Genomic DNA, 13,265 nt, shown 5'->3' with positions numbered 1-13,265 from the left:
TCAGTCTCAGAGAACACTGAGCACAGCCTACAGGTAATGGCTGCTCTAATTCAGCAGGACACGCAACCATGTCTGCCCCCCTCCCAAAGGAGCAAGTGGCTGGGGCCAGGCACCACAGCCACAGCTGTCTGCTTCTCCCAGGAGGAGCCAGAGGTGGCAGTTGCAGCATGGTCCTTGCCTCCGTGAGTCCCACCTGGCCTTCTAGCCTCCTGCCCTGAGTCCTCTTCCCTCAGCCTCCCATCTCCTGTCCTGACTCAAGCATCCTCCACTACTGGTCCTAAGCCCCACAACTCCTGCCCTGACTCCTGCACCCACCTACGCCACCAGCCTCCTGCTCTGAAGGACCTGAGCAATGTTGGGAAAGCTTATAAAACATGGAACAGCACTGGCCCCAGTATAGATCCCTATGGGACACCACCTGTTGCCTCTCTCCCTCCTGAAAACTGGCCTTTTGTTCCTACCCTTCATTCCATATTTTTAACCAGTTATTGATCCAGGAGAAAACCTTCATTCTTAACCCATCGACGGCCTATTCTTCTCAGAAACCTTAGGTGATTAAACATGTGAAAGAATTTCTGAAACTCCAAGTACACTATAACCTTCTGGATCATCCTTTTACAGATTTTTGTTGGCCTTCTCAAAGACCTCTAGTAGACTACAGAGCCATGTTTCCCTTTCCAAAACAAAACACGATCATGTATGTAGCTGATAATTCTCCACTGTGTGATCGTTTCAAGCAGTTTGGTCCTAAAACCAGGGTGAATAATCACCAGGATCATCTCTAGAGCTTTTTTTAAAAGATCAGCATCACAGTCACTGTTAGCCTGTCATCCGTTCAGAGGTCATGGTACAGAGGCTATTTAAGTGGTCAGGGGTGTAGCCCCATGCTCTGGATGTCTCTGATCCTGACAGCCAGAAGCTGGGAGCTGATGACAGGGGATGGATCTCTCTTGCCCCCGTTTTGTTCATTCCATCAAAAGTATCAACACAGTCCGCTGTTGGAAGGTAGGACAATAGGCTAGATGGACCATCGGTCTGACCCAATTCCTAAATTGTTTGATGGCTTGACTACTGCAGAGAAGCATTTTCCAGGGGACTCCTGTGCCATGGAGCTGTCAGAGCTATCCTATTAGAGGCTCCAGGCATGGTGAGGCTGAGGGTGTGGACCTGTAGCATGAATGACAGAGGAAGATGAACCAAGCTAGAGCTGAGCTGGAGAACCAGTGGTTAATTTCCCCATTTACCTCCATGAAACAAAATTGAGCCAAACTGAAATGTTTCCCCTTCGTCCATTTATGAGGTGAGTTTTCATGGAAAACTGATCGCTGTTCTCTGAAAGCTCTGTTTCCATGACACTGCCCCAATGCAGCTCCCTGGAGACATTGGAGATTTTTCATCAGTGTTGGGGTGCAAGCTCTGCTGGCCAGTCCAAGATGTGAGCGGGCTGCCCCCTGCCTTGTATTGTCACCCCCAGGAGATGGGTATCTACAAGGTCTTAGTCCCAAAGTGACAGCCTCCCCGGGTGCTCAGCACTGTGCGTCCTGTGCTTGGCCGTGCAGATGGGGAGGGCAGAGGGGCCTGGGCCTGCCCTCACTCACGTGTCCCAGCCCAGGGCCCTAAGAACAGGTACAACTGGACCTGTTCAGCCAGCGGGGGATCTCTTCCAAAATCCTCCGGCTCGCCCCCCGACGTCAGCATGCCGGCTCGCCCCCCGACGTCAGCATGCCGGCTCGCACTCTAACGTCAGCATGCTGGCCCGCACTCTGACGTCAGCACGTCGGCTCGTGTCCTTGACCCCGCTCCTGCCGCCAGGTTGGCCCACGGCGGCCGTGCAGGGCGCACAGAACCGCCGCATTCCCTGGGAGGCACCGAGGAGCGTGAGCGTGACCGCCAGCTCAGAGCGGGGCGGATTCGCCTCGGAGGGGCAGAGGCGCTCCGCACCGTCACAATCGGCCTCTCCCTTGTGATGGAAATGAAGGTGGCACTGACAGAATCTAGGGCTGCCCTCTGGGTATGGTTAGGACACAACCTCCCCATCCAGACTCGGGTTGCGATATTGGACCCATCAGCTACTCTGACCAGCCTTCCCATCTCTGGGCCCCCTCCTTCGGCAGCCCTGCCTGCGCAACACCCCTTCGGCAGATCCTGCCGGCAGAGACTACCATGACAGTCTCTGATGAGTCTTGCTTTACTCCTCTGCTCCAAGGAAGCCATGTGACTAATCATAACCACAGTGAGGACAAGCCTGGATTCCAGGGATGGAGCCTGCAGACGACCTGGTAACGTGACCGCCCATCCCCTGGGATTTGGCCTCCTGTCATTTGCCATTGGCCATGACGAGGTTAAAGTTGGTGCACAAAAAGCCAAGCAGCTGAGGTTCCCTGATGGCCAAGTGGCCCCAAGGAAAGGTACAAACATGCTACATAAAGGCAGTTGCCTCCCTATCTGAACACACACTGCCTGCTGCCCCTGCAACCTCTCCGGTGACTACTTGTGCTTCAGGGTGAAGACCTCTGGTGCCAGCGGCTCCCTTCTAGCAGGAACTGGGTACGTTGGCAGGTTTCACTATAAAATGGGAAGTGCAGGGACAAGGCTGCAAGCTTCTTGCATTGGCCGATGTTCTGTGCAGCGGTAAAGGACTCAGCTTGGCAGTGACAGGGCTGGAGGGCGGACAACAGGGGGAAGCTTGGGAACCCCCCCCCCCCACCTCTGCCCATTCTCCATGGTAGGTTATTTGAGCCACACAGAGATTCAAAGCAATCGTAGGATGTTATATCCCCACTGTCCCTAGTCAGGATTTCTCAGAGGATCTTGTTTCTAGAGGTGCCATGTGCACTGGGCAAGATATTGCCAGGGACAGAGTTGCAAAATCACCTCAGGTTTATTTCCTGACTGACTGCTGGCTCCAGCATTTCTGCCCTGTAGACACCTCTCAGAGGTACCATAGCTGCGTCTCGGCCCCTCTCTGGTCTGCGCGTGTCACCTGTCAGGCCTTATCTCTCGCGGGGTGGAATTTCATCGTCCTCCCGTCCTCGGCCTGGATCCTGGGAGGCTGTGACTAGCAGTGAGACTAGGACCAGACGGCCTTCCTGAACCAAAACACGGCTCAGCAGGAATAAATCGTAACACGGGAGACTCAATCCGTTGGAGAACAACCATCTGTGCATGTCTCTGACCCCAAAGTCTCCCATCCAGGTTCCAACCATCAGTCAAATCACAGACAGTCTGTAAGAAAAGAGCTGCCAATAAAATCTGTAAAGAAATTGTATATGTCGGTAAAAAACAGCGAGCTTTGCTGTTGTGCGGAGGCGTCCTCCTCTTTGGCGCTGGGGGGCCACCTCCATGCTGCAGGGCGTTTGCAGGGAGTCTACCATTCCCTACACAGTGGCAGAGACAAGATTTCCTCTAGCAGGGGCTCCCTCTGACCTCCTTCTGTACTGCCCATGAAATCATTTTCAGTAGTTGGCAGCCTTGCCTCCCACTCTGACAGGGACCCAGGCAGGCCCAGGGCCTTCAGCCTTCCCCAGCGTGTCGGTGCCTGTCGGTGTGAAGAGCTTCTCAGCCACAGCTGCTCCACCTCTGGGCAGACTCCCAGCGCTGGCAGAACAAGCTGGGTAATATGGCTGGAGCCTGGAAACAGGCTCTTCCCAGCTGGAGCTCCGGTGTGCTCTCTCAGCCTCTCTGAAGTAGAGGACACCAAATGAAATTAATGGGGAGCAGGTTTAAAACTAATAAGTGAAAGTTCTTCTTCACACAGCGTGTAGTCAACCTGTGGAACTCCTTGCCAGAGGAGGCTGTGAAGGCTAGGACTATGATAGAGTTTAAAGAGAAGCTAGATAATTTCATGGAGGTTAGGTCCATAAAAGGCTATTAGCCAGGGGATAAAATGGTGTCCTTGGCCTCTGTTTGTCAGAGGCTGGAGAGAGATGGCAGGAGACAAATTGCTTGATCGTTGTCTTCGGTCCACCCTCTCTGGGGCACCTGGTGCTGGCCACTGTCGGCAGACAGGCTACTGGGCTAGATGGACCTTTGGTCTGGCCTAGTACGGCCGTTCTTATGTTCTTATGAAGTGCTCCTGAAGCGACGGCTTTTGGGGGGCTGCTGCTTCCCTTCCTGCTTGTTTCCAAGCAGGCTGCTTTTAATTTGAGGAGAGATGGACTGGTTCAACCCAATACAGCCATAACATCAACATCCCAACCAAGCCTGGCCCTAGGCAAGGCGAATAAGGCAAATTACTTGGGCCCCACGCTTTTGGGGTCCGCGCTGCTGAGTATTCACCATCCACCGGCTGGGCCTGGGGTCCTGCACCCAGCGTCCTGCTTTGGGCTCTGTAAATCCTTTGGCCAGGCCTGATTGCAACAATTAACCCAGCATAGCTCTACAACAAACATCCCAAGAATTGGGTTTCTCAGGCATTCTGCGAGCTCCACGTCTGTCCCAGTGCTGTTCCCGTATGTCAGGGCATAGTCCGGCTGTGTCTAGACTACACCTCTCCTTCGACAGAGAGAGGTAGATTAGGCACGTCGAAATTGCTAATGAAGAGGGGATTTAAATATCTTGTGCTTCATTAGCATAAATATGGCCACCGCTTTTTTTCGAAATGGAGCTTTTCAAAAAAAAATGGCAGTCTAGTTGTGGATCTTTCAAAAATAAAATCATTTTTCGAAAGATCCCTTATCTCCCATAAAATGAGCTTTACAGGATCTTTCGAAAAAGGGTTTATTTTTTGAAAGATCTAGACTGCTCCCTTTCGGAAAAAAGCAGCAGCCATGTTTATGCTAATGAAGCACGAGATATTTAAATCCCTGCTTCATTAGCAATTTCGACGTGCCTAATCTACATCTCTCTGTCGAAGGAGAGGTGTAGTCTAGACACAGCCTCTGAGACAGAGAAAGCAACAGACTACTGTCATGTGGGAAATGAGGTGCCATTTCCAGGAATACTCAGGCATTTGACTCTAAAACCCACTTTCTGCAAACCCTCCACATGCCTGAAGAACAGGTTCTGGGGTTACAATGTACCAGAAAGTGAGAGCTCAGGAAATGGATATTTCATATACTGATCCCAGGGTATGTTACTAGTCCGGATATGGGCAAAAGGGTGACAGAACAGAACCCGAAGAGAACCAGTCAGCTCTTAAGCCAGGAAGAGGAGCTACTAGACTTTTGATTTCTGACAGGTGACTGAATGAGGATCGAAATGCTGCGATCTTCTCAGGTTCTGAATAAATTCAGAGGGGAAGGAATGCTTTGGCAATTGTGTACCAAACAGATGTTCAAATGTTAGGCCAAAACGTCCCATCGTATTATATCTATTACAAGCCAATCTTTGAGGACATGCTTGTATATTGAAATTCAGCAGCAGAGTTATTGGAATCACTACAGGCTGAAGATGTGGCAACTTTCCGGATTAATGGGTTTTACTGTAGAAGGTATTTCACATATTCTTTGCAATGGGTTTGTGCTACTAACTGTATTCAGAGAACAGTTGTGTGATATGGTTTCCCAGCAACTGAGCAGAAGCTGTTTCTAAATCGACTTTCTACACAGTCCCTCTGCAGTACCTGTGCAAGACACTCCAAAATATCCTGAGAGAACCCAACCACAGGGCAAGTGAGGGTAATAGTGTAATTTACGCCTATCTCTTGCTACAGGTGCATGGCTGAATTCCTTAGACGCTCATCCAGATATTAGTAAAAATCTAGCGTTTGTCCTGTTCACCCATTTTTGGTCCCAAACCCTTCCCCAACCAGCTGAAATGACCGACAGTGCTTGCTTGTACCTTGTCAGATAACTACAGACCTCGCATGGGAAGAGAAAGGATTCAAGGAAGGCATGGATGTTTGAATTTCAGTTGTGAAAATAGATTTAAAAACTCTTGGAAAAGCTTGAAATCTTCCCTAAGTATATTACAACGTATGTCTAATGAGTGAGTGTCTGCTCTCTTCCTGGGAGTAACTTTTGTCTCACCTGCCTATTGCGAGGCTTCTTCCACCTTCCTCCAAAGTGTCTGGAACTTGCCAATCGCTACTGTTGGGATATGTAAAAATTAATAGGTGGTCTGGGATGACTATACAGGAAACCCCCGAGATGAGACCGCCTGAGTTGTGACCCCCTGCACTTACAACCATTTTTGTAAGTGCAGAAGAGGCCGAAAACCCCCAACTTACGTCCTCAGCCCGCATTTACAATGGTGCATGGTGTCTATCGTAAATATGGGTTTGAGTTACGATGCCTCCAACTTGCGATGCTTCCCCAGAAACCGATTGTGTGGCAAATCGGGGGCCATCTGTACATCAGGGGTCCAGCCAAAATAATTATTTCCCTTCAAACGTGGTTTTTTCCCCTTTGTTTGTGCAGTCTGGAAAGATAAAGTCTGGCCAAAGCAGGTATTATCCTTTCTAATGTTATGCTCTTCCCCTTTCTCCTTGCAGCCTAGGAAGATAGATAAGCATTCAGTTGCTCTTCCTTATTGTGTCTTATACTTACCCTCACTGGCTCTGTATAAAATATTTTCAGGGTTAATTTTCTTGGAATCTCTGTAACCTGCTGATTTGGAAAGTTTGTAGTGTGGAAAAGTATTGATTTAATTAGAAATTCTGTAAATAGTGATTAGGCATGGGTATAATTATGTCTGTCACCTGCCTGTTAATATTCATTGTATGGGAGTTAACATCACTAAATAAGATTTTAGGGAAAGTAGTGATAGATGTGTTAATTTACATACTAAAATAGATAAAAGGGTTTAACTGGTGCCAAATTGTTGCCACTCAGAATGATGAGTTGGGGGTCCAAGGTAATTGTGCGTGGGCAATACAGTAGTATTGTTTACTCCATCTGTTCCTGGGTCATCTGTTTCTTCTCTAAGGGTATGTCTACACTACAGCACTAATTCGAACTAACTTAATTAGAATTAGTTAATTCAAATTAAGCTAATTCGAATTAGTGTATCTAGACTTAAAAACGAATTCGAATAAGCGTTTTGCTAATTCGAACTAGCGTGTCCACACTGATTGGATGCTGGGTCACATTTAAGGGCAGCTGAAACCGGTTCTGGAAGGGCATCAGGTCAGTAGTTGCTTTGTGTGGCTGCTGTCTGAGGCTATCTGAGGCTCGTGCTTAAAGGGACCCCCCTGGACAGCCGGTTCTCAGCTCTTCTGCTTGCTTGCCTACCTCGCCGAGGGACAGCAAAGCATTTTTCTCTCCGCCTGTCTGTGTCAGTGCTTCCCATTGGGGACGCCGCCACAGTTGGCAACATGGAGCCAGAACTCACCCTGGGCATGCTGCTTCAGTTTTTAGACTTGCTGCTGCAAGTCTGCCAGCAATGGGTGGAGGCTGCCTTGCACCATGTGGTGCACATCAGCCCCCTGCCTCTCCCCCTGGCCTCCCTGGGGGTCGTGGAGGAGCGGCAGCTGCACCCGGACACCAGCATGCCCCACCGCATCTGGCTTCTGGACACTAGCAGCGACTGGTGGGACCGCATCATCCTGGAGCGCTGGGGAGACCAACAGTGGACCCAGAACTTCAGGATGAAGAAGGACACCTTCCTGGAGCTCTGCAAGTGGCTCACCCCTGCTTTGCGGCGACAGGACACTCCCATGAGGCCCGCCATCCCCCTCCAGAAGCATGTGGCCATCGCCCTGTGGAAGCTCTTCACGCCGGACAGCTACCGATCCGTCGGGAACCAGTTCGGCATGGGGAGATTCACCGTCGAAGCAGTGCTCATGCAGGTACAGCACCCACCAGCAACAAGGGAAAATGTGGGGGGAGGAGGGGAAAGTGCCCCACACGGGAGGGTGTGGTCTGTCCCAGCCGTACTACACGCCTCCCACGGGGGTTGCTTCTGGAAGTGGGGCACGGGGCAGTGCCAGGGAACGAACACTCCCAGCCACCCAGGGGTTCCAGTGATTTGCGGTTTGCTGTCTCTCTGCAGGTGGTCAAGGACATCAACAAAGTGTTGCTCCACAGGGTGGTCCACCTCACCGACCCGGACGTGGTCATCTGGGGGCTTGGCACCCTCGGCTTCCCCAACTGCGGGGGGGGGGCCATTGACGGGACGCACATCCCCATCCGTGCCCCGGAACATCAGGCCTCCCAGTACATCAACCGCAAGGGGTACTTCTCCGTTCTCCAGCAGGCCGTGTCTGACCACCAAGGCCAGTTCACGGACATTAATGTGGGCTGCTCCGGCAAGGCACATGACGCCAGGGTGTTTTGAAACTCTTCTGTGTGCCAAAGGTTGCAGGCCGGGACCTTCTTCCCTGACCGCCATATCAGGGTCGGGGACATGGATATGCCTGTCTGCCTGGTGGGGGATGCGGCCTACCACCTACAGCCCTGGCTGATGAAGCCTTACATGAGGCACCTCAACCCCTCCCGGCAGGCCTTCAATGACAGGCTCACCAGGGCCTGCAACATGGTCGAGGGGGTCTTCGGATGCCTGAAAGCCCAATTTCTATGCCTCCTCACACACCTCGCCGAGCACAATATCCCTCCCGTGGTGGCAGCATGTTGTGTGTTGCACAATTTATGTGAGTGGAAGGGGAAGGCTTTCCTGCCAGCCTGGATGGCTGAGGCTGAGCACATGGCTGGCCAGTACACATAGCCCCGCACGCCACCATACGGGAGGCCCAGCGGGGGGCGGTCCGGATCTAGGAAATCCTGTGGGAGAGCTTCCAGGTGGAGCAGGAGTGAACTCTCCCTGCATGCCCCACTGGGGCCTTCTTCCACCCTTCCCTCCTTCCCCTTTCCCCTCCCTAACCCCCCTTCCTAATGTAAAAAACACACCTGTTTTGCCAACAAAAATTTCTCTTTATTGTACATAACTGGGGTGGTGGATGGAGGAGTGAGGGTGGGAGAGGGGAGGGGGAAACCTGGGAAGAGGGAGCAGGAAGGGGGAGAAAGGGAAGGAAGGGAAGGGAAAGCTCAGGCTTGGGGGTCCTGCTGGCTCTCCTGTCTCGCAGCACTGTGGGTGCAGGGGCGTCTGGGAGGAGTGGGTGTGGAGGATGGGGCAGTAGGGAGGGTGCTGTGGAGGAAGCGGGAGGGGAAGCAGGGGCGGGAGGAGGAGCGAGAGCGGGGGCGGCCACAGTGGCTGGAGCAGGAGTAGGTAGGAACCTGTCCACCAGGGTCTGGAGGTGGCCTCTGAGGGCACGCCTCTGCTCTTCTAGCACCTCCAAGCTCTGCTGCTGCAGCTGCAGGTCCTCCCGGACCCACTGCTCCTGGATGCAGATCTGGTGCTCCAGTAGCCACAGGTTCCACCGCTGGTACTCCTCCAGGTTCCTGATGCACCTGCTGGCCTGGGTGCGGGTGGCTGTTGCACGCGGGGTGGTGTGCCCTGCAGTCCCAGGTGCTGCGGCTGTGGTGAAACAAGAGCAGTGGTCAGTTCTCTCTGGGGACACAGTGGGTGAAACCCAGCCCTCCTCTGCAAGGCAAGGTCAGAGTGCGGGGAACAGGCCAGGGTCCCTGCATGACACCCAGCTGCTGCTCCACGGTGGGCAAGGCCCAGGCGCACGGTCCCTGGGCTCCCTCTCCCCCCCACGCTCCCTATATACATAAGGGGAGCATGATGGTACTCACATGTGGAGCCCTCCCTGACCTCAGATGACACAGGCAATGTGCTCTGTGGGGTGCCTCGGGGGTCCTGGGTCCTGGGCAGGCTCCCTGCAGGCTCCTGGTTCTCGACATCCTCCTCCTCCGTGTCCAGAATGGGTCCCTCTGCCCTGGGGTCGATCACCACCCAGGGGACATGCACTGTGTGATCCCGCATGATGTGGTCCAGGGCTTCATAATGTGGGCAGGCCTCCGGGTCGGCCCCTGGCTGGGAGGCCCTGGAGTAGGACTGCCGCAGGTCCTTAATTTTGCAGCGGACCTGCTCCTGGGTCCACATGTGGCCTCTGGTGGCCAGGATGTTAGCCATGCGGCTGTAGACAGCCGCATTCCTGTAGCTAGTGCGGAGATCGGGGATATTAGAGGCCTCCCCCCAAATCTCAATGAGGTCCACGATCTCCTCACTAGACCAGGTGGGCACCCACCTCTTGCGGCCCCAGGCAGGCTCCTGGGAGCCACCAGCCTGGTCCTGGGAAGAGGCGGAGGGCTGGGTGGCAGCGGGTGGCTGGTTAGTGCCATGCCAGGTGCAGGGTCTGCTGGTTGGGTGCTGGCAGGCTTGCAACTGGCACGGGCACTGTAGCCAGACTGTGCCCCTTTAAGGGCTCCGGGGCCGGGAGGGGGGCAGAAGAGTTTCCCTGGTTGTGCCCAGAGTGGCCACCAGGGAAAGCTGGGAAGGGCTAGCCTCCAACTAGTTCGAATTAAGTGGCTACACAGCCCTTAATTCGAACTACTTAATTCGAACGAGGCGTTAGTCCTTGTAAAACGAGGTTTACCTAGTTTGAATTAAGCGCTCCGCTAGTTCAATTTAAATTTGAACTATCTGTTTGCACGTATAGATGCTATGAAAGTTAATTTGAACTAACGGCTGTTAGTTCGAATTCACTTTGTAGTGTAGACATACCCTAACAGATACTGGATTAGACTGACTGCAGGTCTGATCCAGTCTGGCAGTGCCTCTCTCCCTATTGGTGGTGTAAATCCAAGACTATATTTTTGCTGATTTTGAGCTTCTGAGAATCTTTAGTCCTGCACTGACAGCACAAAGATGTCTCTTTAAATATTCATTTTATTCTTGTTCTTTTCAGGAAAAAAAATTGAAAACTCTTTGAACCTGACTAGTACAGGATGTCAGCTGCCAATGACACCAGATTGAACTATGCTGTGTTCCTTCTCAGCGGGATACCTGGGCAGGAAGACGTCTATCTCTGGATCTCTGTTCCCTTCTGCTTCATGTATGTTATTTCAACGGTAGGTAATTCAGTCATTCTGTTCATTATAAAAACAGACCCAAGTCTCCATGAGCCCATGTACATTTTCCTTTCCATGTTGGCCCTCACAGACCTTGGCTATTTGATAGCCACCATGCTGACAATACTGGGCGTGTACTTGTTTAACTCCAGGGAGATCAACCTCAATGCCTGTTTAGCCCAGTTGTACTTCATTGCTGTGCTTCAAGGCACAGAATCTGCTGTGCTCTTATTGATGGCCATTGACCGCTTCATCGCCATCTGTAACCCTCTGAGATACGCTTCCATCTTAACCCTGCCGAGAGTAGCCAAGATGGGGCTGGTGAGTGTCCTAAGAGGAGTGACTCTAGTACTCCCACTCCCTTTTCTTCTGAAACGGTTCCAATACTGTCGAAACAATGTCCTCTCCAGTTCCTATTGCCTGCACCAGGATGTCATGAATTTGGCTTGTTCAGATGTCAGAATCAACAGCATCTATGGCTTGTTCATTAAAATCTTAACAATGGGGTTGGACGCTCTGCTCATCTTCCTGTCCTATGTGATGATCATCAAAACAGTGCTGAGCATCGCGTCCCGCATGGAAACCCTCACGGCCCTGAACACCTGCGTCTCCCACCTGTGTGCTGTCCTGCTCTTCTACACACCTGCCATCAGCATCTCTGTGATAAACAGATTTGGGAACAGTTCTTCTCCCTTGCTTCAGGTTCTCCTGGGCTACGTCTCGCTGCTGGTCCCACCCCTGATGAACCCGATTGTGTACAGTGTGAAAAGCAAACACCTGTGCGCGAGGATCATCAAAGTGTTCATCAAGTGAAGGTGCCGCTCATCATCTGTCTCCAGTGCTCATGACACGGGAGGCAAAAGTCACAGGTCACCACCGCCTATTCCATCTTAGACCCTTACATCTGAAAGAATATGGAGAGCCATGGGATAGGTGAGATTTGCATAGAAAGAGCGATATCAATGAGTGATCCAACTTTGGAATTCCTGTTGATACAGTCAATAAAGAGAAGGAATGTGGATTTTTTTCCCTATTACGCCGGGCTTGTCACTGCTCCATCTCTCACTAGAACATAAGAACATAAGAACGGACGTACTGAGTCAGACCAAAGGTCCTTCTAGCCCAGTATCCTGTCTGCCGACAGTGGCCAGCACCAGGTGCCCCAGAGAGGGTGGACCGAAGACAATGATCAAGCGATTTGTCTCCTGCCATCCTTCTCCAGCCTCTGACAAAAAGAGGCCAAGGACACCATTTTATCCCCTGGCTAATAGCCTTTTATGGACCTAACCTCCATGAAATTATCTAGCTTCTCTTTAAACTCTATTATAGTCCTAGCCTTCACAGCCTCCTCTGGCAAGGAGTTCCACAGGTTGACTACACTCTGTGTGAAGAAGAACTTTCTTTTATTAGTTTTAAACCTGCTACCCATTAATTTCATTTGGTGTCCTCTAGTTCTTCTATTTAGGGAACTAATAAATAACTTTTCTTTATCGGCCCTCTCCACACCACTCATGCTTTTATGTTTAATTAAAGAGCCCATTATTACCCGGTATTTGATCTCTATGATGGTTCTTCTGTTCTATCATCAAGTCAGCTCATAATCTCCCTGCTTCTACTCACTACATCCCTGCTTATACAGCCAAGGGTAACTTGGAAAAAACAGAAAGAAAGAGTCCTGGGTGTATTTGTCACTTCCAAGATGACTGTGAGCCACAATGTGACACAGCTGTGAATAAGGCAAACGAGATCCTAGAATGCGTCAGGCAAGACAGAGAAATGTTAAAATGATTATGACCTCCCCTGGCAACCTCTCTCAAATTCCGTTCATGCTATTCCTGAAGGAATTTAGTCTGAAACAGGTGCAGAGAAGGGCTGCTAAGATGGGCTGGACAATAGAGGTAGTGTCTTATGAGGAGACTACAGGAGTTTGGTTGGCTTAGTCTAACAAAAACACAGGTTGAGTGGGGATAGCATTGCTCTATAGGCTGTAAACACCAGGGAGGGAGACAAGGTCTCCAAAGTTAAATGTCAGTGCTAGCACAGAACAAAGAGTGGAAACAGGCCCGGATTAGGCTGAGGCTGGCAAGGTGAAGGAGCTATCTGACTCTGAGAAGGGAGGTTCTGGAACAGTTGCCCAGCAAGAGTCTGCCAAGCAACCCAGCTGGTTTGAAGGAGTTTGACAGGTTTATGCTGTGGTAAGTGGTCTGGTCGACCCAGAAGGTCCTATGTCCCTACGGGTCACTCTAGCCCATTTTGCATCACACTGGGAGCTCATGTAGGGTTATTTGCCAACTGTGACCCTGCTGTGTGTCCTGGTCAGTGGCTCTGTCCCCCAGTAGATTCAGGAGAAAGCATGACTCAGTGTTATTGTCTGGAAAAGCAGTCGTTCTTGGGATGGGTGACAGAAAAGGG

The 13,265-nt window shown here is 51.5% G+C and overlaps 1 protein-coding gene across 1 annotated transcript; it reads left to right on the top strand.

Annotated features, from left to right (window-relative positions):
- Positions 1-10,730: 10,730 nt before the first annotated feature.
- Positions 10,731-11,666, top strand: LOC102447296 (olfactory receptor 51G2-like). Its single transcript, XM_006113150.2, has one exon. It carries the CDS (start codon positions 10,731-10,733, stop codon positions 11,664-11,666), a length of 936 nt encoding a protein of 311 aa, XP_006113212.2.
- The last annotated feature ends 1,599 nt before the right edge of the window (positions 11,667-13,265 follow it).

The sequence above is a fragment of the Pelodiscus sinensis genome, chromosome 1 (genome assembly GCF_052426305.1).
Source record: "Pelodiscus sinensis isolate ZL-2025 chromosome 1, ASM5242630v1, whole genome shotgun sequence".
Classification (NCBI taxonomy): domain Eukaryota; kingdom Metazoa; phylum Chordata; order Testudines; family Trionychidae; genus Pelodiscus; species Pelodiscus sinensis.
Note: the sequence above shows the minus strand (reverse complement) of the source record. Positions and strands in the feature narration are given on the sequence as shown.

Bases quoted from the DNA above. Each gene is read 5' to 3' on its own strand.
- LOC102447296 (XM_006113150.2), top strand. From the start codon at position 10,731: ATGTCAGCTGCCAATGACACCAGATTGAACTATGCTGTGTTCCTTCTC.